General features: G+C 44.5%; 3 protein-coding genes across 3 annotated transcripts in view; 2 read left to right on the forward strand and 1 right to left on the reverse strand.

Moving 5' to 3' along the window:
* Nucleotides 1-924: 924 nt before the first annotated feature.
* LOC307047786 (uncharacterized protein) lies at nucleotides 925-1131 on the forward strand (the record flags this gene model as incomplete). The annotated part of the gene is made up of 1 exon (XM_079696460.1): nucleotides 925-1131. One exon carries the CDS (start codon nucleotides 925-927, stop codon nucleotides 1129-1131), a length of 207 nt encoding a protein of 68 aa, XP_079552586.1.
* A 41-nt stretch (nucleotides 1132-1172) lies between these two features.
* Nucleotides 1173-15080, forward strand: BCL9 (BCL9 transcription coactivator; the record flags this gene model as incomplete). Its single annotated transcript, XM_079696459.1, has 7 exons — nucleotides 1173-1225; nucleotides 2181-2497; nucleotides 3699-3888; nucleotides 5071-5170; nucleotides 8939-11180; nucleotides 12366-12626; nucleotides 13963-15080. 7 exons carry the CDS (start codon nucleotides 1173-1175, stop codon nucleotides 15078-15080), a joined length of 4281 nt encoding a protein of 1426 aa, XP_079552585.1.
* Nucleotides 15081-19484: 4404 nt separating this feature from the next.
* The window catches only part of ACP6 (acid phosphatase 6, lysophosphatidic), a gene marked incomplete at its 5' end in the record, with an annotated part of 37754 nt that continues 31854 nt past the window's right edge, over nucleotides 19485-25384 (reverse strand). The window contains 2 exons of the mRNA XM_079697604.1: nucleotides 19485-20722; nucleotides 22362-22436. Coding sequence (XP_079553730.1) covers nucleotides 20711-20722; nucleotides 22362-22436 — 87 coding nt within the window. The 3' untranslated portion in view covers nucleotides 19485-20710. The remainder of the gene's footprint in view (nucleotides 20723-22361; nucleotides 22437-25384) is intronic.

Consider the following 25384-nt stretch of genomic DNA (forward strand, 5'->3'; position numbering starts at 1 on the left):
CGGGAGGTGTTGGGGGACAGTGGTTACCAAAAAGCCACATTGGAACTGCCCTGGAAGGAGCAGTGACTGAAAGTGTATCTTGGTTTTCCCTGAACCAGTTTAGGCTTCCCTAAATAAAGGGCTTTCTCATTTGTTCTCTGGCTAGGTTTGGGAATATTTTCTTGACCTTTATGCTTCAAATTAGTCTTGCAAATTGGCTCAAAAAATATCTTAGCCTTCAAAGATGTTCTTTTACCTTCCGCATTATGGATCATTCCCATGCTTACCCATGCCTACAGCTCCTGTCATTAAGCAGTGAGAACACAGGACACGTACTCAGCATAATTTAGTAGAAAGATCATAGAAATCAGGGGACAGAACTGATTGTATTTGGTATTGGCTCCATAGTTGATTTCAGAAGTACCTCCTTTAATGTCTCCCCACCCTGAGGCCCTGAGAATATAAACAGAGAGTAATTTGTTTCATGGTTGAAATTGGGATGGGTTGGTTACATTTCAGAGCCATCAGAGGTGAAACACCAGATAGTTGCTATGGATTTGGAGTACTCAGTGGTTTCAAAGCATTGTTTTGAAGAAAGAAAAACCCAGGTTTTTGAGGGTTTTGTATTTGGACGTAGAGAAAGGTAAGGGAAGATATATGGCTAAAGATAAAATTGTCTTTCTTATCTGCTTACAAATGCCTGGTACACGAAGCTTGGGTGGGAGGCTTGTATGCTTGGCAGAAAGTCTTAGTCACTCTTCAGCTGCTTAAGCACCAGGGCCTTTTGGCCAGAATATGAACATCTCCCTTTCCTTTAACCCTGATGGAAGCTGAGGAACCATCTAGATCTGCACCATCAAGTTGGCAGTGCTTTAGCCTTGGTCCTGCTGTAAGGGTGTTTGATGTCTCTGTTTTTGCTCTTTTTGCTCCCAGTGTGCCCTGGAGATGCGAGATTTTCCTTTGGCAGCAGGAGGCACACACCCAGAGAATGCTGGAGCCGCAAGGGGACAGGACCCACTTCCAAAGCGGAGAAAAACAAAGAGGAAAAAGGCGTGCAGGTGGCCAGCGCTAAGGGACTCGCCCAGCAAGCAGTGGGCCACTGCCGCTGTCCTCAGCAGCTGTTTCTGCTGCAGCCCGAGAGGAACTCGGTGAGCCCGTCCCTGTTTGTGGCTGCAAGCTCAGGATTTCAATCAATGCATTCCAGTAACCCTAAAGTGAGGAACTCTCCATCAGGAAACACACAGAGGTGAGGGCTAGGGCCTGGCCCAGCTGCCCCTTGGGGATGTCATAGTGGACCATGAATGCTTATTGGTGGAACAACATGTTGAATTCGAAGCGAATGGGGAAAGAAAAAAAAGATAAGTAAATAGTGATAGAATAGTGAATTAGAGTTTAGGTTAGAGTTTTCCTCTGTTATTATTTGTCCATTATTACCTGGCCGCTCCTATTTACCACCCCTCTCCTCACCAAAACATAAAGAAAAAGACCTTAAAGACCAGTCAGTACAGTGAGCTAAACTTGGCAAATGAGGAAACCGAGACCTGGAATGGTGAGGAGGCCTAAGGTCCTAGAACTAAAACACCAGTCCCTGGACTCCCACTGTGAGGCTTTTTCCTCTGTTCCATGGAAGTTAAGCTGATGCCCTAAAATAATTTTTTCCTTCTCCCCTGGCGGCAGTGGTTAGTGTGTCTGGTCTGGTGTGATACTGCTTGTTCAGGGAGTAGTGTCCTGGAGGGTTTCCCTAACCTGCCAGTCATGGGCAGGTTTCTTCGCACTCGTATTTTCCAGCAGGGAGGCTAGTCTCTTGTTACAGCTGTTCCTTGTCATCAGCCGAGAGGCGGGTGGTATTTTGATCTTAACGATGTCTGTTTGTTTACTCTGAGCTAGTCTTAGTGTGAGAGTCATTTCTCTATGTACATAGAAACCGTTGTCCTTTATTGACAGAAGCCCTAGAGATGGGTCCCCATGTGACTCTAGGGTTCCCAAGACCTGGCAGGCCACTCTGCTTGATCCTCCTCTCTGTTGAGAGGTCTGAGATGAGAGCAGGGGAGGAGGGAGCAAGCAAGTGGCTGCGGTGAAAGGTGGGGTGGTTACTTAGTGGTCCAGGTCTCCTTGACCTATGATAAAAATCAGTCCTCCCTAATTTGTGCGGCCCAGTTGCATCCGTTGTCTGATCTCCCTTTGTTATTTGTCTCTTTTAGTAGCCCTAAGTCAAAGCAGGAGGTGATGGTCCGTCCCCCTACAGTGATGTCCCCATCTGGAAACCCCCAGCTGGATTCCAAATTCTCCAATCAGGGTAAACAGGGGGGCTCAGCCAGCCAATCCCAGCCATCCCCCTGTGACTCCAAGAGTGGGGGCCATACCCCTAAAGCACTCCCTGGCCCAGGTGGGAGCATGGGGCTGAAGAATGGGGCTGGAAATGGTGCCAAGGGCAAGGGGAAAAGGGAGCGAAGTATTTCCGCCGACTCCTTTGATCAGAGAGATCCTGGGACTCCAAACGATGACTCTGACATGAAAGGTATGTCTATAAGATATTTGAGACTCAGAGGGAAGTAGGTATTCCTGAGGAAAGGCCTCTGACATTGGTGGATGCCAGAGAGCCTAATAGCAGCCAAGTGGGGAGAGTAGGCACATCAGATTCAGGAGTTCTCGCAGTTTAAGATGGAAATATTTCTGGTCGTTCTCCTACTAACTGAAGAATAGTTTGGAACCACCTTGTTGACTTCTTGCTCTTGAGGATGCAAGCGTTTTAGGATGTTCCACGGCCGTAGCCACGTTCTTGTGGATGTTTCTGGCCTCCATGCTCTTTGTACTTAAGTGTCAAGCCAGTAGCTCCAGTTTGTCTATGCCAGGGTCCACCCTGGGGCAGTCTTTCTGACATTCCTCTTCTCCATCAAATTCATCCTTCAAGACTTGGGTTTTGTGCACTCTGGCTGCCATTTGGCCAGAGTTGTAGGCACAAGAGGCAGCCCTGGCACTAGTCCAGGTTTGTCACAGTCAGTTTCAGTCTGGCAGGAACGAGTGGCTACATGTAGTAGAGATACAGTAGGCACCAAAATGGAGTCAGCCAGAAAGAGTATGGGACCAATGGCTGTGGTTTTAGGCTTTTTCCTCCTAGTATAAAATAAAAAATCTTAACTATAGGCCAGAACATGAAACTAGTATTCAAGCAGTGGAAGTGTTACTTCCCGACCCAAATTTGAAATGAGAACCTGGGTGATCGTTCCCGTCTTTCCTTTCTTCTTCAGGTGTTTGTAGGAGGCCTGTTACGAGCGCCAGCACTATGCTGGGGGCTGGGGGTGCCATGGTCAGCAAAACAGAAAAAGTTGCTATCCTCAAGGGTTTGAATGCACCTAAACAGCAGATCATTAAACAATTACAGTAAAATTTGATAAATGCTGAAATAAGGGGAGTTAGGGGGCTTTGGGTTCAACTAGCAGGGGCAGCCAGTCCAGGAGGATCCAAAAGGGGTTTCCAGGAAGGAGGGACATTTATGCTAATATCTGAAGAATGCATAGTAGAGAAGGAGGTGGGGGAAGAGTGCTTTGTAATGTCATTTAGGGAGAAGTGTATTTGTGTTTTTATGAATAGAAGAGGTTTCCTCTTAGCAAGATACTTCCTCCTTGAAATTCTCAAGGTGTTTGCATTATGATGCTGTAAATGCTGGCAGAAAAAAGAGTTTTATTCTTTCTATGACATGACTCTTTTCATTCTTTTAGAATGTAATTCTGCTGACCACATAAAGTCCCAGGATTCCCAACACACGCCACACTCGATGACCCCATCAAATGCTACAGTCCCCAGGTCTTCCACCCCCTCCCATGGCCAGACTACTGCCCCAGAGCCCACACCTGCTCAGAAGACTCCCGCCAAAGTGGTGTATGTGTTTTCTACTGAGATGGCCAATAAGTAAGTTGATGGCTGTGTCTTGCTATTTGCGTGGCTTGCGTGTTTGGGCATCTAAGTTCTTATTCCCTTTGAAGATTGATCCTTTTTTTGCCCACTTGTATTATTACTTAAAGTTAACACTACAGAAAGAGGTAAAATAAAATATAAAACCTCCCCACCCCTACTCCCCAGAGGCAACCATTGATGATACTTCCTTGGCTTTCCTTCCAGAAATTTTTTGTGCTTGTATACATATATATACTTTTTTAAACACAAAAGGGATTGATTGCACAATATACACTTTTCTGCAGCTTAGTATTCTTTTTTTTTTTTTTTTTTTTTTTTTTGCGGTACACAGGCCTCTCACTGCTGTGGCCTCTCCCGTTGCGGAGCACAGGCTCCGGACGCACAGGCTCAGCGGCCATGGCCCACGGGCCCAGCTGCCCCGCGGCACGTGGGATCTTCCCGCACCGGGGCACAAACCCGCGTCCCCTGCATCGGCAGGCAGACTCTCAACCACTGCGCTACCAGGGAAGCCCCTTTAATTTTTTTTTTTTTTTGCAGTACACGTTTAATTTTTGTTTGTTTGTGTGTTTGTTTTGAACTTAGTATTCTTTTTAAAATGACACAAGTAATGTCCATTTCGGAATAATTAGAAAATGTAAACAACTAAAAAAAAATCTCAGGAATTTACAGAGATAACTACTGTGAACATTTTGGTACATATGTCTCTAGTGGATGGATGGATCAATGGATATTTATTTATTTATTTAAAATGTGAATATACCCTAGTTTTTTTCATTTAAGATTTTTAAAATTAAGATATAGAATGAGTCTTGGCAGCCTTTAATTATTATTAGGTGTGAGAATTCGTTTTACCCTTCTTGGGTTGGGATTTTGAACTAGGATTCTCTATAAAACACCTACTAGAGTGGATGGCTTTGACGGAGAAAATCCTGGGGTTTTTAGTACTTCTTTTGAGATTTGCTAATGGCTATCTTTTAATTTCAGAAGTTTGATGGTAAATGATAGACAAATAATGAAAACCTTTTTCTCTTGATTTCTTCTCATTCAACATTGCTGGTGGTTCTTTATACTTCTCCTTCCCCTCTCATACCAGTTTAATCGGGTTAAAGTGCTTTAGATTTACAGTTAGTGAAATAGGAACAAGTCCTAGTGTGTGCATCTCTTCTGTCTTTGCAGAGCTGCAGAAGCTGTATTGAAGGGCCAGGTTGAAACTATTGTCTCTTTCCACATCCAGAACATCTCTAACAGCAAGACAGACAGAAGCACAGTCCCTCTGGTACGTCATTTTGGAAATGGAATAATGGTTTAAAGGTTCTGCAGTGACCGTAAAGGTGGGAGATGGTGAATTTCACTGATAGGGAGATAGTCTTTTTTTTCTTCTCCCAGTTTTATTGAGATACAACTGACCGACAGCACCATATAAGTTAAAAGTGTACAGCCTACTGTGCTGTATACTGTATACTTTAACTTACATATGTGACGAAATGACTACCATCATCTCATATAGATACAAAATTAAAGACATAGAAAAAAAATATATTTTTTCCTTGTGGTGAGAACTCTTAGGATGTACTTTCTTAACAACTTTTATATAGAACATATGGCAGCATTCATTATATTTATCATGTTGTACATTACATTCTTAGTACTTATTTATTCTATAACTGGAAGTTTGTGCCTTTTGACTACCCTCCTCCAGTTCTCCCTCCCCCAGCCCTCCCACTTCTGGTAACCACAAATCAGATCTCTTTTTCTATGAGTTTGTTTGTTTTTTTGTGGTCATTGACCTACAACACTATGTTTGTGGTATACACATAGTGATTTGATATTTCTATACATTTCAAAATGATCACCATGATAAGTCTAGTTACTGTCTTATCACCATACAAAGATATTACATAATCACTGACTGTATTCCCCACACTGTGCATTTCATACCCGTGACTTATTTATTTTGTAACTGAAAGATTGTACCTTTTAATTTTCCTCACCTATTTCTCTCCTCTCCCCAACCCCCTCTCCTCTTTCTGCTACCTGTTTGTTCTCTGTATCTATGACTCTGTTTCTGTTTAGTTATGTTTGTTCATTTGCTTTGTTTTTTAGATTCCACATGTAGGTGAAATCATACAGTATTTGTCTTTCTCTGTCTGACATATTTCACTTAGCCTAAACCTTCTAGGTCCATCCATGTTTTTGAAAACGGCAAGATTTCATTCTTTTTTATGGCTAAGTAATATTCCATTGTATATATGTACCACATCTTTATCTGTTCATCTATTGATGGGCACTTAGGTTGCGTCCATATCTTGGCTATTGTAAATAATGCTGCAGTGAACGTAAGGGTACATGTATCTTTTCTAATCGGTGTTTTTGTTTTCTTTGGATAAATACCCAGGACTGAAATTGCTGGATTGTATGTTAGTTATATTTTTAATTTTTTGTGGAATCTCCACACTGTTTTCCATAGTGGCTACACCAATTTATATTCCCACCAACAGTGTATGAAGGTTCAATGGGAGATAATCTTTAAGGTATAAACTACATTCTGAGCATTTAACCTAATTGTGTGGTTTTAGGCATATCACACTGCATTGGCCTTTTCTACTAACATGCTGGTATATTGATGAATTACTAGGAGAGAAGAGGTACAAAATAAAAAAGGAGATATTTAGATATCTTAGGATTTCCATCATGTAGCCATCTCTGGGAAATTCTGAATTCAGACCCTCTGTACAGAGCAGGATTTTAAAAAATAGCAAACACTCTTGAGTTACTTGAAGAACAGAGAAAAAGCAGCAACAAAGTACTGGAGTACATGCTGATGATACCATAATTAAGGTCTCAGTGACTTTCAAAATGATTCTTATTTATTTCAAAGTGAGAGAACCATTGAATGCTTTTAATTGCTTGATATTTCCAAAATTATAGTAAATGTTAGTCCGTTTCCTCTCTGGAACTTAAGCACCTACTATAAATTACATTAGAAAATGCATATAATGGTTGTTTTAATACATGTAGTGTTCCAAATTGAACCAAAAGATATTTCTTGTGTCTCACATTGTCAAGGCATTGCACCAAATGCTGTGGGGACACTAGAGGTTCAAGATACAGTCCCTGTGTTCAGGAAGCATAAAATCTAAAACTTGGATGAGTCTTAAACATGGGAAAAGTTAAATGACAATAAACGACTGAAGTGACAATTCAATACAGAATGGATGACATTTCGTCCTTGTTGTATATGAACATAGAAGTCCCCCCCTGTGACATAGCAGGCTTAGGCTTTCCTAGGCCTAGGAAAAGAATTTCATGTCCCTCTGCATCTCTGCTACTCAAGGGTAGACGATGGATATATATAATATTTTAAATGTATATATTTTTAAATTTATACTTTAAAAATATTTGTTTATTTATAATTTATATTGTTTCGGAATGCACAGGGTACATTGCAACTCAGACTGACATTTTATTGACTTAATGACAGATCTTAAGTCATTAAGACAGTTTTCACCTCCACCTTCTCTGGTACTAAAATGAAATCGGAAAAGGAGTTAATAAGGAGGGAATTGGGAATAGTCCAATCACCATTGCTCCAAATCTAAAATAAAAAGGGTGGTACTAAACTGTTTCTTCTGTCACGGTCACCTTGTAGGAAATCAGTGACCACCCTTAACAACAAAACCAAACTTAAACTGGCACTGGAGAGAAAATTAAGGTGACCTCCACACTCCAGTTAAGGAGTCAGAGAGACAGAGGACACTGCAACATCCAGAGTCATCCAAGTTCAGCCAGTCTTACCCCCACCAGTCTCGGTCTGCAGACACAGATGCATGGAGAATACCAGCAAGTGGAACATGTGCATACATACCCACGGAACGTGAACTGTTCGTGTTCAGGGATACGCATGATGATTCCTGTACAAATCTGCACCTTGATAAACATTCCAGAGAGTAGGTGGGGATGTAAGTAAGAGTGTTAGGGGTTTGGAAATACAGGCTGGATTAAGCGAACAGGTAGGAGCAAGTGAACATCAAAAAGGGATCACGCGGCTCACTGGAGGCTGGTGAGAGATCCCTTGATGGAGTCGCTAGACTGGGCCCGTCTGTTCTTCATTACCGCCCTTCTCTAGTACCAGTACCTCCAGCAGTGCCGAGGTGTAGACCCAGAACATTACGAGTCGCTCTTCCAGACACTGACAGTGTCCGTGTCACCTATTGTAGGTGAGCGTGCCTTTACCCAGGACTTAGTATAGCATCAGTACTTAATAAATAATAATAAGGCAATCATCCAGCCTGTAGAAAGGGCCATGTGCTGTCTATTGGAAAGAACAGATCAAGAGACACCACAAGCTAGATAGCCTCAGATTTCTCTGCAGACCCTTCCTGCCTACAGATGATCTTACTACAGTTAATGTAGAAATTCTCGTATGGAATCAGTGATCACAAACTGAAAACAGAAATCGGAGATGTCAGGCCCCTGGAAACTCAAGGAGAGGAGTACTTCACTAGTCACCGTGCCAGGGGAAACACTGAAGTGGAGCGGCCGTACCTCCCGCCTCTGACGGGCAGAGTGCAGAGCTGGAGGTGACAACGACTTCCTCTTTCAGTTGAAAACATTAGACTTTTTGATTGACAATGAGAAGTCTACATACCCAGTTATACTTTCGGGGAAAGAAAAAGGTGTTAGGTACAGCCTCCCACATACCAAGAAACTAATCTCTCCCTGAATCAGAAACACATAGTAGACATGTGATATCAAACCTGTTCCTCGAAATAGATACTCAAATGTATTCACTTTGGCAGTGTGGCTTTCCCTTGGCACGCTTTAAAGTTATTCAGCAAGGGAAAGAGGATGCCGTTTGACAGCAAAGTGTGAGAAAGAAATCAAAATGTCTGCATGTCCAGAGTGGGGTTGTACATGAGCAGTTTCTACAGCAAGTGTCAGTGTAGATTTATGTGGCTGGGACAAGTCCTTTATAACATCTTGCTCTTTTCATTGCCCTTCTATTCAGTTCACCAATGATTTTTAAAATCTCGTTTATCTTCAGAACACACAGATATCTGCCCTTCGGAATGATCCGAAACCTCTCCCACAACAGCCCCCCACTCCAGCCAACCAGGACCAGACTTCCTCCCAGAACACCAGACTGCAGCCAACTCCACCCATTCCGGCACCAGCACCCAAGCCTGCCGCCCCCCCGCGTCCCCTGGACCAGGATAGTCCTGGGGTAGAAAACAAACTGATTCCTTCTGTAGGCAGCCCTGCCAGCTCCACTCCACTGCCGCCAGACGGTACTGGGCCAAACTCAACGCCCAACAACCGAGCAGTGACTCCCATTTCCCAGGGGAGCAGTAGCTCTTCAGCAGATCCCAAAGCCCCCCCGCCTCCACCGGTGTCCAGTGGAGAGCCCCCCCAACTGGGAGAGAACCCCGACGGACTATCTCAGGAGCAGCTGGAGCACCGGGAGCGCTCCTTACAAACGCTCAGAGATATCCAGCGCATGCTTTTCCCTGATGAGAAAGAATTCCCGGGAGGGCAGAGTGGGGGACCCCAGCAGAATGCTGGGGTGTTAGATGGACCTCAGAAAAAAACAGAAGGGCCAATACAGGCCATGATGGCTCAATCCCAAAGCCTAGGTAAGGGACCTGGGCCCCGGACAGACGTGGGGGCTCCATTTGGCCCTCAGGGACACAGAGATGTGCCCTTTTCTCCGGATGAAATGGTTCCACCTTCCATGAACTCGCAGTCTGGGCCCATTGGACCCGACCACCTGGATCACATGACCCCTGAGCAGATAGCGTGGCTGAAACTGCAGCAGGAGTTCTATGAGGAGAAGAGGAGAAAGCAGGAGCAAGTGGTCGTGCAGCAGTGCTCCCTCCAGGACATGATGGTCCATCAGCACGGGCCGCGGGGAGTCGTCCGAGGGCCTCCCCCTCCGTACCAGATGACCCCCAGTGAGGCCTGGGGGCCTGGGGGTGCAGAGCCCTTTGCTGACGGGATCAGCATGCCCCATTCTCTGCCCCCGAGGGCCATGGCTCCCCACCCCAACATGCCAGGGAGCCAGATGCGCCTCCCTGGATTTGCAGGAATGATGAACTCTGAAATGGAGGGGCCTAATGTCCCCAACCCAGCATCTAGACCAGGTCTTTCTGGAGTCAGCTGGCCAGATGATGTGCCAAAAATCCCAGACAGTCGAAACTTCCCGCCTGGCCAGGGCGTCTTCAGTGGTCCTGGCCGAGGGGAACGTTTCCCAAACCCCCAAGGATTGTCTGAAGAGTTGTTTCAACAGCAGCTGGCAGAGAAACAGCTAGGTCTGCCCCCGGGGATGAGCATGGAAGGCATCAGGCCCGGCATGGAGATGAACAGGATGATCCCTGGCTCCCAGCGACACATGGAGCCAGGGAATAATCCCATCTTCCCTCGAATACCAGTGGAGGGCCCGCTGAGCCCTTCTAGGGGTGACTTTCCAAAAGGAATGCCCCCACAGATGGGCCCCGGTCGGGAACTCGAGTTTGGGATGGTTCCTAGTGGGATGAAGGGAGATGTCAGTCTAAATGTCAACATGGGATCCAACTCTCAGATGATACCTCAGAAGATGAGAGAGGCTGGGGCGGGGCCCGAGGAGATGATGAAACTCCGCGCCGGCGGTGCAGACATGCTGCCTGCTCAGCAGAAGATGGTGCCCCTGCCCTTTGGCGAGCACCCTCAGCAAGAGTATGGCATGGGCCCCAGGCCGTTCCTCCCCATGTCTCAGGGTCCAGGCAGCAACAGTGGCTTGCGGAATCTCAGAGAACCAATTGGGCCCGACCAAAGGACTAACAGCCGGCTCAGTCATATGCCACCACTACCTCTCAACCCTTCTAGTAACCCGACTAGCCTCAACACCGCTCCTCCCGTTCAGCGCGGCCTGGGGCGGAAGCCCGTGGATCTCTCTGTGGCAGGCAGCCAGGTGCATTCCCCAGGCATTAACCCTCTGAAATCTCCCACGATGCGCCAAGTCCAGTCGCCAATGCTGGGCTCGCCCTCGGGGAACCTCAAGTCCCCCCAGACTCCATCGCAGCTGGCAGGCATGCTGGCGGGTCCAGCTGCTGCTGCTTCCATTAAGTCCCCCCCTGTCTTGGGGTCTGCTGCTGCTTCGCCTGTTCACCTCAAGTCTCCATCACTTCCCGCCCCGTCACCTGGATGGACCTCCTCTCCAAAACCTCCCCTTCAGAGTCCCGGGATCCCTCCAAACCATAAAGCACCCCTCACCATGGCCTCCCCAGCCATGCTGGGAAGTGTAGAGTCAGGTCAGTATGCTTTCATCCTCACAGTTGCACCTTAAAGCCAGAGATTGCAAAAGCCTGATTTACGTACTTGAAGAAAACTGGTGTCTTAACCTGATTATGCAACCAAAGGAGGGGGCTTTTGCCAGGATGGACGTATTTGTGGCAGAGTGCATAATCGGTACTTCCATGGGGTTATGCACTTAGTGCAGAATATGTTTCTCAGGACTAGGAGGAAAATGGGAAATGTGTGTCATTTCACTGAATGATTGACATTTGCACAGTGAACTCACGGTGGTGGAATAGAATGTCTCAACAGTGGGTAAGTGTGGCTTTAAATACTAGATCCACCCACTTCAAAGGCCTGCCTTCATCATGTCAAGAGAGTCTGAGTATCATCCCAAGCAAGGAGGGGAGGCTGCTGAGAGACTTGAGTGGTTCTCGTAAATATGTGTTGACCATAGAAACTGTTACCGAAACATTCTCCTTGGTAAACTGCTGTTCTCACAGATCAGCTACAATTTATTAGTATTTTCTTCCTAGGAGAAGCTCTCACTGATGATGGTGGTTTTGTGAACGGGACCAGAGGTGGTCAGTGGAAGATGAGCACTGAGGTATAAATACTAGGTCTGTGCTGTCTCCACTTGAGAAAGACTAGAATCAGAATAAGATAGGAGATTTATCCTACCAAGCTAAAGTGTGTCTCTCCGTTGGGTAGCAGTTCACAAAAGCAGTACAGTGGAGTTGCCCCCTCAGACCTTTTCAGTTCAGACATCTTGGTGGCAGAAAATCAATCAAGAGCATGTGTAGGGCGATTCGGTTAGTACCTGGGGTGGGATTGCTAATCTGGCTTTCTAGCATACTAATGCCTGAGTCGAATTCTAAATTGTGATTGGCAAGGGGAAAAGATCCATAAGAGTTGCCTGTGACCCATGGTTTTCCCAAGTTTGAACTAATATTTCTTACGCATTCTTGGTGCGTTTGTCTTCCCATCTGCTGAGCTGTCACCTCCATCTCACACTGTAGTCTCCCTCTGCACACACATGGAGCTTGACTAGAGACTGATGATTCATGTCCTGGGTCTAATAACACTGTCCTGTTCATCTGTCTCATTCCTGGCCCTGCTAGTTCATAACGATAGGCCCAGTAGCTTTCAAGAGAAATCTAATTCCCTGCCCTTTTTTGTTTTATCTTGCTTTCTTCTCCTAGGTGGGCCCCCACCTCCTACAGCCAGCCAGTCTGCCTCTGTGAGTATCCCGGGAAGTCTTCCCTCTAGTACACCTTACACCATGCCTCCAGAGCCGACCCTTTCCCAGAACCCACTGTCTATTATGATGTCTCGAATGTCCAAGTTTGCAATGCCCAGTTCTACCCCGTTATACCACGATGCCATCAAGACCGTGGCCAGCTCAGATGACGACTCCCCTCCAGCTCGTTCTCCCAACTTGCCATCAATGAATAATATGCCAGGTAAGAAATCAGGAAGATAGGATATGGAGCTAGCTCTGGACAAAAGAAAAACTTCTTGAAGTCTTTTCTTGATGGCTGGACGTTCACCAAGTTGAAAAAGTATACCATCTGAGTTAGTTTCAGTAAAACTAAAGTGTCTTGCCTAGAGGAAGAAAATGATCACAGTATTTTTTATTAGCTTAATTCAGTCTTTGTTGATAAGAAAGCAGGTTTCTTTATAGTTCTTGTCATTTTCTTATGGAAGTTTTGATGCTTCTGTGTACCTAGATGCTTTTTTTTTTTGGTGGAGGTTGGGGAGGTCCTCCTGGCACAAAACTGAGAGCGGTAGCTTTTTAACATGCTGATCGGAATGTCTTTAGTCCTCAGATATTTTCCTGGAAGGGCAGCCTCAAACCACAAGCAGCCACAGGATTTCAGACAATGGAAAGCCCCTATTTCCTAGAGAATCACTTTCTTTAGGACTAGAGAGAGAATAAAATTCCTCCCTTCCCTACTCATTCTGTTCTCCTTCACTCCTACACCTCCCGTCTCCCCAAATCTCACTAGTAGGACATGATCTGGGATGGTGAAGGTGGTCGGTAAAGAGACCATGACTTTTGAGCCATGGGTTTCTGGTTCCAGTTCCATTCTGATTGTTAGGGATGCTCTTTATCATCAGGCAGGTTAGGGCATATGCTCTGTGGGTGGCACAAGGCACCATCCTTACCATTCTCAGTGGTTAACTCCATGGAGAGACCAAATATTTAAATGTCCCAGAGACCATAGTAGAACCTGTGTGTTTTCCTTTTCCATTAAAAGTTAGCTTTTCTTTACCATTTCATATAATGTAGAGTTCGAAATGCTCTCTCTGTAAGGTAGTATAAAATAGTGATGCCAAGTATCAATTGAAAAAGGCCTGTTTGGTTTCCTTGTTGTTATTGCTGATTCTTAGACTCATAGGACTGATTAGTCCTCTTTCTCCAAAAAGGACCATACTAAGTCATCCAGGCAAATTGTTTTCTTCTATATTAAATGTCTCCAATGAAGAAGACTGTACTCATTTGCATATTCACTTGTAACTTTTCACACAGGAGACTTTCTTCCTAGCTGTCTTCTATATACCTTTGTGTCCTACAGTTTAAGACTCAATAATATATTGTCTTGTAGAGCTGTTGGGTTTGTATGCCCCAAAATGTATTATAATCTTATTGAGGGCAGAGATTGTGCATTGTATGTTTCCCCAGCACAGTACCGTGCACACTTGATGCACAATAGTTTTTTTGTTAATTTGATTTATGATAGTTTTCCTGAGTTGCTTTTGGTTAAGTTGATTCCTTTGATATCTTTATTTTTCTAGGAATGGGCATTAATACACAGAATCCTCGAATTTCAGGTCCAAACCCCGTGGTTCCAATGCCAACCCTCAGCCCAATGGGAATGACCCAGCCACTTTCTCACTCCAATCAGATGCCCTCTCCGAATGCCATGGGACCCACCATACCTCCTCATGGGGTCCCGATGGGGCCTGGCTTGATGTCACACAATCCTATCATGGGGCATGGGTCCCAGGAGCCTCCGATGGTACCTCAAGGACGGATGGGTTTCCCCCAGGGCTTCCCTCCAGTTCAGTCTCCTCCACAGCAGGTTCCATTTCCTCACAATGGCCCCAGTGGGGGGCAGGGCAACTTCCCAGGAGGGATGGGTTTCCCAGGAGAAGGGCCCCTTGGCCGCCCCAGCAACCTGCCCCAAAGTTCAGCAGATGCAGCACTTTGCAAGCCTGGAGGCCCAGGGGGTCCTGACTCCTTCGCTGTCTTGGGGAACAGCATGCCTTCAGTGTTTACAGACCCAGATCTACAGGAGGTCATCCGACCTGGAGCCACCGGCATACCTGAGTTTGATCTGTCTCGCATTATTCCATCTGAGAAGCCTAGCCAGACACTGCAATATTTCCCTCGAGGGGAAGTCCCAGGCCGTAAACAGCCCCAGGGTCCTGGACCTGGGTTTTCGCACATGCAGGGGATGATGGGCGAACAAGCCCCCAGAATGGGACTAGCATTACCTGGCATGGGAGGTCCAGGGCCAGTGGGAACTCCGGACATCCCTCTTGGTACAGCTCCATCCATGCCAGGCCACAACCCAATGAGACCACCAGCCTTTCTCCAGCAAGGCATGATGGGACCTCACCATCGGATGATGTCACCAGCACAATCTACAATGCCCGGCCAGCCCACCCTGATGAGCAATCCAGCTGCTGCCGTGGGCATGATTCCTGGCAAGGATCGAGGGCCTGCCGGGCTCTACACCCACCCTGGGCCTGTGGGCTCTCCAGGCATGATGATGTCCATGCAGGGCATGATGGGACCCCAACAGAACATCATGATCCCCCCACAGATGAGGCCCCGGGGCATGGCCGCTGACGTGGGCATGGGTGGATTTAGCCAAGGACCTGGCAACCCAGGAAACATGATGTTTTAAGCTGCTAAGATTGGATGTGCCGATCCTTGTCAAGATGAGATTCCAGGTCCTGAGAGCTGCTTTGAGGGAGTTCCAGGAGTACTGTTGGTCATGCAATAGGAGAACAGAGACCCAAGGGCTGCTTTGGGGGAGGGGGGAACTCGAGAATGTATGGATTTATCTGAAAACAAATTATTCATTTAATCAACAGGTGTGTTTTTTTTAAGATTTATTTTTTAAAAATTATTTTTGTGGACTTGGGTATCCCATGATGGCACCTACTTTTGGGAATCTGTAGCCGTGCTTTGAGAATTGCCATGGGTCACGTGTTGCACCATTCTCTGTATGTTTACGTCCTTTGGACTGGCTTCTCCCAGGATTCTTTTCTGGTTTTGTTTTTGCTTTGGGCTTTATTTTTTGTGTGTGTACTGTACTATATTGTAAAAGGGATTTTAGCAGAGACTTTAGTCTTTGGGACAAGAGAACAGGAATGCTGGGCTGTTTACTTTAGGTGGAGAATCCATCTTCAGACCTTTGGACTATTTTCTTTCAACTCCAGTGTATAGAAAAACCAAACTACGACCTCAGAGCAGAGTATTAATGAAAAGCACAAAAAGAGGAACTAAGTTCAGCGAGGGGTGGGGGGAGGGGGGAGATTTTTCTTTTTAAAAATAATGATGCTTTAGGACATTTGTTTTTCAGTTCAAGTGCTCTTCAGCACTGTCTGTCTCTCCCAATCTGAAGACCCACCTTCACATTTTTCTCTTGTTTTCCCTCCTCTCTCCTTCCCTATCTTCTTGGTTAAGTGAGTTTCCTCCTGTTGTGTCCCCCACTGGTGACCCCCTGCTTCCCTCCTCTCTTTTTCCCTTTGGCAGCTGCAATACACGATGTTATTTGGGGGAAATAAATCTAACGAAGCCTCGCCTTCCATGCCGAGTGTTGTCCCGGCTCTGGGAGGCAAAGGTCTGTCTTTGGGATGCTCGATGGTCTTCTTTGCCCTTCGTCTTTTCTTCCCCAACCTACCCTTCCCTGCCCACCTTGTTTTCTGTTCTCCTTTTATTAGGAATTCCCAAGTGAATTTTATTAATGTGGGAGTGGAACAGATGCTAAAAGCTATCCAAGATTTTGTTTTTGTTTTTAATTTTGTGTTTCCTTCCCTTTCCTCCCCGTCCCATGCGTCAAACGTTCTGTGTAACCTCCATTAAATTTGGTACAAAACCACTCACCAGAGCTGTGGTGTCAGAAAAATAAAATATATTGTTTCTTACAAAATTGAATTGCCTTTTTTGTCCATTTGGATTCCTGTTTGTTCAGTATTGGGCTTATTGCCATGTGACCCAGAAGCATAGTAGCTTTGTATCCGAGTTGATCTGGGTGAAGGTTAGGGGAAGTACATAAAAGCGCTTTTGCAGATGAAGCGTATTGCTTGCTGTTGAGGAGTAACTACTTGTGTAGACTGATCCTGTGCTGTTTCTGTCCCAATCAGGAAATCCTAGCTATAGGCAGAAGAGCAGCCCTGGTCCCCATGCCCCACCTCTAGAGGCAAGTCATGGTCTTTACTGGGAATTTTTGTGAGAGCCAATGTAATGGTGTGAAGTAATTAAGAGGCCAAAGGTATATTTTTAGTCATTTGAAAAGCCATGAAATGTCCCTGGAGCTTGTCAAGTTGAAGTATTCTTACTGCACCCGCAATTGTGGGTCTCTGTTGTCCGTTCTGCTTCCCCACCTCACTGCCTGTCCGCGTCCCCTCTGCAGGCCCTGCTCAGTCTACACAGTTCACTTCCACGCACACACCTTCAGCACGTCAGCGTGTGTCCCGCAATGTACGCCTCTAAGGAACCAGCTGTTTGTGTTTCTGTGCAGTTAGGTTTGTTCTGGTGTGTGTATTTGAGTTGTAGGCGTCTTTAGCTAAGCAAGTGGGTGTCCGTGTGCGTGTTTGTTCTCAGGTGAGAGAATCTAAGCGAGGAGCAGCAGGTGCAGAATCGTCTGCAGACAGGCTTGTACAGATTGGGCTCTGCTGGTGTTCCACAGTGAGTTTTACCTGTGAATGTTTCTCTCTCTCCCCGAGAGTGTTCTGAGAGTCATTTTCTCTTCCACCTTCAGCAGCACTATCTTCTCAGTAACACAAGAGCCCCAGACCACAAAAGTGAGATTTAATTTGAGCACCTCCTCTACCAGTCACCTCCACTCTACTTGCGTTCCCTTGCAAATTCTTGAGGGGCCCTAGGAAGTAGGTCCTAATCATCTCATTTGCAGTTGAGAAAACTGGGCTCACTGGTTTAAGAATTCTGATACAATCAGATCTTTACAGAGGGTCCTGGGCGGTGAAAATTTTACCTTGTGGAGAAATTAGAGTACAACGAGCATTTTGTTTCATGAATTTAGCCCTGTTCCTAGGTTCTCTGGCTTTGAAGTAATAGAAGAGAACAGGGAAACAGCTAGGCATGGGGAGCGTGAGATGAGAGCCCTGAAAGGAAGGCTGGGACCTGGCGTTTGTCCACTGGTCTGGCTTCGTGGGCAGCCCCACTTCCTGCTGCATCTCACAGTGCTGTGGTCACTAATGCTGCGTGGTCCCTTTGCATCTGTCCCAAGGAGGGAGCCAAGGGCAGGCAGGAGTCTTGTGGACCCTTGCTGGGAGAGGCTGGGGAATGTGGCACTCCGCGCTGCCCCCTGCTGGAGAACTTGCAGCAGTGCAGACCAACTTACCCATTTCAAAGGAGCTGGGTTTTGAAAAGACCCCTTCATAAATCCTCATTTACATTATCAGCATATACATTTCATCATGATGACATCTGATAAACTAAGTTCATTTGGGGTTTAAATGTAACAATTTCTAATTTGCCACTCTTGCTATGAAATAAAATCACATTTGAGAGGTTGGATGCTTTTGCATGGAGAACTAATGATGCAAGATTTTTTAAAAAATCAGCGAAGGGGTGTTAAAGATGTTTCATGTTAACATAATCCCGTGAAAGCCAAGGCAGTCTCTCCCACTCCTGCCCCTGCCAAAATTTTGGGATTAAATGAAGGAGATACAATAATGATGTGTAACTTCATTTCTGGGGTAAGTGGTGAGGTGTGGATCATAGCATTATTTCTTAAGGACTAATGAAGCGTATGTGGTATTTTCCCTAAAACAATGTGAAATAAAATTACTTTTTTTAAAGGATCTGCACTTATAAATGAAAACAAGCAAACATAACTGAAGGGGCCTTATGAGGGGTTGGGGCAAGAGAAAATAAGTTTTAAAACAATTTTACATATTTTAAAGCTATGCTCCAAAATTTCTCCCAGCCTCCCTGCTCTCCTGTACTTCTTGATATTGTGATCGTGATGCAACTTCTGTCATCAGGGCAGCTTCCTGGCCATGCGACCTGTGCAGCTGCACAAGGCCCGGCTTGGTTTAATGCTCTGCTGTCACATGTTGAAATTCTTAATAACCTTTGAACAGGGGCTCCATGTTTCCATTTTGTACTGAGTCCCACAGATGAAGTAGCCAGTCCTGCCTGTTGTGAAAAATTCCGGCAGCTCCACAGCAGAGCTGGGATCCTGGTCTCTATCTTTATTCTTGCTTTCTCCTTCCCAGTGGCCGGGAGTACCCTAGACAGGGTGGGTACTGTGTTCCGTTTAAACTGTCTACACTTTAGTCACTTCCTTTTCCTTTTCTGACTACTTTTAAAGTGCTGAGAGGAAAGCTGTATTTAACCCAAAGACTCATTTATTCAGCAACCAGCAACCATTTAGAGAGTGCCTAGTGTGTGTCAAGAACTGTGCTAAGGCTGGGACCGGGAAGTGCGTGTGTGAATTGACCATTCCGTGCACTATGATCATTGCCATAGTGAAGGTGCGGACAGAGTGCCACGGGCCAGAGAAGAAGGTACGGTGACGACTCCACGAAAGGTGGTTTTGAGTTTCCTCTTGAAGGAGGGAGCACTTCCTGGTGGAGGGTGGTGGTAGGCTTTTAAACAGGAAGTGGGGGCAGCAAAGGCCTGCTTGTTGCAGCCGGCTGGGCTCTTCAAAGGGGGTGGAGAGAAGAAATTAGCCCAGAAAGAGAACAGGCCACGGGAGAACCTGGGGTAGCCCACTGAGGATTTGAACTTCCAAGTTTTAAGCACGGGAATCTGGTGATGAGATTGGCTCTGCAGAAAGATTACTGCCCTGGGGTGTGGAGGATAGGCTGGGGGAGGGGTGAGAGAACCACAGGAAGATCACATGCAAAAACGTGCTTATTCTACGAAATCTTTAAACTCACAGACTCACCTCTTTTGCTTTAAAAAACATCAAATTGCATCATATTTCTTCTGCTGCTTAAATAAGTTGAGCCTACTGCCACTTTCTTTTCTCTAACCCAGAGTGGTCATGTTTTTCAAAATCACAAATTTATATTTAAGAAAAGTGAAGGAATCTTAATTTGGTGGTAAAATTTTAATGACACATTTAAAGCAAACAGTTTATAGAGCCCAGAAGCCGGTTTCTGGCCCAATATTTTATATTGGAGGGAGTTAAATCATAAACTAGATTAAAAAGAAGGTATGCTATGAGGATTGTGTAAATAAAAAAAGCCTCTCTCTCTCTCTCTCTCTCTCTCTCTCTCTCTCTCTCCTCTCTCTCTCTCTCTCTCTCTCTCTCTCAAACATGGCTCCTTATCTGGGTTACTGTAACAGACCCGATCTGTTTTCTGCCTACAGGTAACCACACTTCAACTGTTAACTTTCTGGCTCAGTGCTTAGTTGTGCTTGGCAACCAATACTGCCAGAGGAAGAAGGTGAGTATATGATCACAGAAAGAAGATAAAGAGAAGGTTCAGAAATGAGTTCCTCACATGTATTTAAAGCATGGAAAAGTTCAGTTATTTCACCAAACATACAAGAACTCAGGCTTCCCTTGCAAAATCCCCCCTCAGAGCCTGAAGCAATTATGAGGGACCCCGGGGTTCCAAAGAACAGGTTTAAAAAAAAAAAACAAAAAACCCAGCCTTAGGAAAGTGCAGGTCTTCCCCATGGCGGGGAGAGAGGGACAGGACTGGACTGGTTTGATGTGTGACTCCAGGAAGTTTGGTTCTTCATACTGTACAACCTGCCCACAGCTCTGTGCTAGACTCCCTCTTTCTTTCTCCTGTGGCTGGAGCTAGGGTCAAAGGCAAAAAGGACTTAGAAATCTCAGTGGTATTCAGTGTCCAGTTAATTAGTGGTGAGGGTGGATTTAACTTTTCAATTTTTTTTTTTTTTTTTTTTTTTTTGTCACAGCCTAAGTTTCTTCCGTTGAAGACTCCTGGGAGCCTGTGTTTATTTCTCAGTCTTTGCCAAGCTTTCAGGAGCTTTCATTTTCCCCGCTTCCCACATAGAAAGCCCACAGCTCCGCAGAGAGTTTCTTTTCCTGGAGACTCTCGCCCTTCCCCATGAATCAGTCTGATCTAAGCATGTGCTTTCGGCTGGGCTTTAAGATCTCTGGAGCGCTGGCCTCTGGCGGCTCAGTTCCCAGCATCAAATGCAGTCCAGCCGGGCCCAGCACCTTGCTAGACACTGAGTCATCACCATTGCCTTCACTCAAAGTGTATTTGGTTACAGGGAATCATGGATTACTGTGATTTATTTTGTTCTCCAAACTGCAAAAGTTCTTCCAGGCTTCGGTGAAGTTCTCTGTTACAGCTGTCAGTAGATGAGCTATTAAAAAATTTTATACACACACACAGATTTATTTATACAAATGTTTATGTACTTTTAATATACTACAGTATGTAATTAAATGCTAGTTTTGAAATGTCAATACACTGTTGTAAAGATTAGTTTGTCTTTTCCTTGTCAATGAAGCTAGAGAATTCCTACAGTCCTCTTCATTCTTATTATACTTAGTGTCTGCAAGGCCTTTAAAATATAATCATTATTATTTAAAAATGTAATAATACCAATAAGGAAATACAAGGATCACATCCATACAAAGTATGAACTAGGCATCACTTGGCCCAGGAAAGAAATGGTCTTTAACATTATATAAAAGAATCCATGGTTTCAGCAAGGGCCTTATAAGAAACTGGGCATTTATCTTATATCCTGCACTGTGCTGGGCACAGTGGAGTAAAAGGAAAGTACAACAACTGCCTACAAGGAGCCTACATCTAATTGAAGAGATATATACTAGCAATGGCTGTAAAATAGAACTACATTCTATTCTCAGCATCACCATATTCCATATTCATAGTCCATATTGAAATAATTACTAAATTAGCCAATAAAGACAGACTAGGGCCATATAGAATGTAGTTACTGATCTTGTGATCATCTCTCCCTTGCCTTTAGGTCATTCCCATCAGCATACAAACATGCCCTGGGATTGGCCCTAGACCTGCTTACTGTTCTAATTCATCCAGTCACAAATCACTAAATACCATCTGTATGATCGTAAGTCTAGAATTTCTATCTCCCTCTCAGCCTATCCATAGGAGTTCTAGACATAGTCAACTGGCACCTTTGACACTGCCTTGCGAGTGTCTCGCTGGCACCTCAAACTTAAGTCCCAATTTTAACTTCTGAATTTCCCCCAAGTCTAATCTCCATACCCCATTTCCCCATCCCAGTAAATGATACATGTCCATCTACCTAGTTATCATGTCAGATACACGGGAGTCATTTTTAATTCTTTACTCTTCACGTAAAACCATAAGCAAATCCTCTTACGTCTATTTCCAGAACATATCTTAAATCTATCTACTTCTCTCCATTGCTCTAGTTGAAGTTACCATCTTTCACCTCATCTATTACATTCATTTCTTAACTTCTACTTCCACTCTTGCTCTCCGTCAGTCTATTCTCCACATAGTAGCCAGAGTTATCTTAAAAACTATAAGTCATTTACATCAATTCATTCCTTAAAACCCTTTAATGACTTTCTAGTATAATTCATACAAAATCCAAGATCTTTAAACAGGGCCTACCAGGCCCCAGGCATTCTCCAGTTTCACCTCATGCCCTTCTCCCCTCACTCACTATGCTCCAGCCAAACCATTATAACTCCAGTACCTCCAACATGCCAAGCTCTTCCTGCCTCAGGACTCTTACACACACTGGTTTCTTGCACTGGCATGCTCTCGACTCTGGCCTTTCCCAATGGCTGGCACCTTCACATCCTTCAGGTCTCAGCTTAATTGTTACCTCCTCAGAAAGGCCTTTTCTGATTACCCCATCAAAATATCCACCCATCCTCAGCGCGCGCACGCACACACACACACACACGTATACACATCATCATTTTGTAGCACAACATTCCTATTTGTGTCCTCTATAGCAATTGTTTATTCTATCTCACCCACTCCATGAAGTCAGGAACTGGATTTTTCTTGCTCCTCAGTTGTTCACGAGCATCTAGCATAGTACCTGCATTCTAAGAGCAATCAGTAAATATTTATTCAGTGAATGAAAGAAAGGAAGGATCAGTGTGAGTTTGGGTGGCCAGGAAAGATTTTGTATGGTTGTGGTACATGAGGTGGTCTCTATAATAAAGCGGGGGGTGGGGGATACACAGAAGGACAGCACACATGAGGGAATGGAGTGGGAATGAACCGGTGAAGACAATCAGGCTAGTTGACATTGAAGCGAACAGCTTAACCAAACTAGATCATTTGAGTAATAGAATGTGAGATGGAAAAGACAGGGAAAGAAGAATGGCCCCGAAAGGCAAGAAAAGAAATTTCATTTTGATGTGGGAGGCAGTGGGAAACCACTCTTTGGTCTTGATCAGGGGAATTACATGCTAAATATTTTATAAAATGAGTCTGGCAGGGGCATGCAGAATGGATTGAAGCAAGCAGCCCCAAAGCTGGAAGAGCTGACTGGCAGCACGCACAAGTCATCCAGGGATGAGGAAGTAAGGCTGCTGGCAATGGCAGTGAAGAGTAAAGGGTAAAGCCAAGAGGGCTGTGAAGGGAGAGCCCTTAAGACGTCCTTAGATACTGGGGGAAAGAAGAAGGAGGAGTCAAACAATGCCAAGACTGAGAAAATGAAAGGAAGCTAGAATCATGGTGTCGGAAAGGACCCACCTACTGCCCTACAGCGTTCCAGACAAGTGGCCACCCAGTACCGGGAGGCCATTCTACTGAATGTCATCAGTTCTAATATTTAGAAAATTCTGCCACACAAAGAATCAGGCTTCTTTTAGCTTTCTGTCTATCCCAATTCTGCTCTTAAGAGTAAATACAGCATAAAGACAGTCCTTATTTCACAGGCCAGCCTTTCAGATAGTTGAAAATAATTATTCTGTCCCTCTTAATTTTCTTTTTCCTAGGCTAAATCCCCTTATTCAGCAATCAAGAACCATGAGATCTGGTTTTGAGTTCCCTAACAGTTCTCACAGCTTTATTACAGCTTATAAACTCCTTGAAAGTACAATACCTAGAACTGAAGAGAGTGGTGCCCCAGTCTTGTCTGATCAGCACTGAGCACAGTGAGACTGTTACTTCCTTTTATCTGAACACGGTTCTACTAATAGGGGAAAGTTATCTTTAAAAAATATATATTTCTGCTGTGGGGTTACTTTGGAATTTTAGGAAATGGAAACGCCAAGATCTTTTTCATGTAAAATAAGTCATTGCCCTAATACTATATAAATTTTGCTTATTTATATTCTGCATTCAGAATTTTACAGTTATTCCTCCTTAATTTCAATATTAATTTTAATCCATTATTCCAGAATCTTAAAGTCCTTAGAAAATTGTTCTGACATTGTTTGTTTTGGTTCTCTCCGAGTGACGAAAGGGCCGAGAATAAAGTCCTGAAGCTCACAATTAGAGTTACTCTTTTTTTTTCACCTATTTCTTTTTATTGTGCTAAAAAAGAAATAACATAAAATTTACCATTTTAACCATTTTTAAGTGTACAATTCTGTGGTAGTAAGTATATCATCGTGGCTCAACCATCACCACCATCCCTCTCCAGGACTCTTCATCTTGCAAATCTGGAACTCTGTGCCCATTAACAATAACTCCCTGTTTCCTCCTCCCTCCAGCCCCTGGCACCCACCATTCTAGTCTCTGTCTCTATGAATCTGACTGCTCTAGGTGCCTTGAATAAGTGGAATTATCATATAGTATTTGTCCTTTTGTGACTGGCTTATTTCACTTAGCATAATTTCTTCAAGTTTCATCCGTGTTATAGCATGTATGAGAATTTCCCTCCTTTTTAGCACTGAGTAATATCCATTGTGTGTATATATCCCATTTTTTAAAATCCATTCCTCTGTCAATGGACACTTGGGTTACTTCCATCTTTTGGCTATTGTGAATACTGCTGCTATAAACGTGGGTATACAAATATCTGTTTGAGTCCCTGCTTTAACTTTTTTTTCTTTAATTAATCTTTAATGTAAGGCAACTTCATTAACTTACAGAAGTAGAATTGCTGGATCATATGGTAATTCTAAGCTTGATTTTTTTGAGGAATTGCCACACAGTTTTCCACAGTGGCTATACCATTTTGCATTCCCACCAGGAATGTACAAGACTTCCAATTTCTTTGCATCCTTGCCAACACTTGTTATTTTCTGTTTGTTTGTTTGTTTGTTTAATAATAGCCATCCTAATGGGTGTGAAGTGGTTTGGGTTTACATTGTCCTGATGACTAGTGATGCTGAACATTGTTTCACGTGCTTATGGGCCATCTGTATATCTTCTTTAGAGAAATGTCTATTCAAGTCCTTTGCCCCCCTTTTTTTTAACATCTTTATTGGGGTATAATTGCTTTACAATGGTGTGTTAGATTCTGTTTTATAACAAAGTGAATCAGCTATATACATATACATATATCCCCATATCTCCTCCCTCTTGCATCTCCCTCCCACCCTCCCTATCCCACCCCTCTAGGTGGTCACAAAGCTCCAAGCTGATCTCCCTGTGCTATGCAGCTGCTTCCCACTAGCTAGCTATTCTACATTTGGTAGTATATATAAGTCCATGCCACTCTCTCACTTCGTCCCAGCTTACCCTTCCCCCTCCCTGTGTCCTCAAGTCCATTCTCTACGTCTGTGTCTTTATTCCTGTCCTGCCCCTAGGTTCTTCAGGACCTTTTTTTTTTTTTTTTTTTAGATTCCATATATATGTGTTAGCATACAGTATTTATTTTTCTCTTTCTGACTTATTTCACTCTATATGACAGTCTCTAGGTCCATCCACCTCACTACAAATAACTCAATTTCATTTCTTTTTATGGCTGAGTAATATTCCATTGTATATATGTGCCACATCTTCTTTATCCATTCATCTGTTGATGGACACTTAGGTTGCTTCCCTATCCTGGCTATTGTAAACAGAGCTGCAATGAACATTGTGGTACATGACT

This window comes from Hyperoodon ampullatus (assembly GCF_949752795.1).
Source record: "Hyperoodon ampullatus genome assembly, chromosome: 2".
Lineage (NCBI taxonomy): Eukaryota > Metazoa > Chordata > Mammalia > Artiodactyla > Ziphiidae > Hyperoodon > Hyperoodon ampullatus.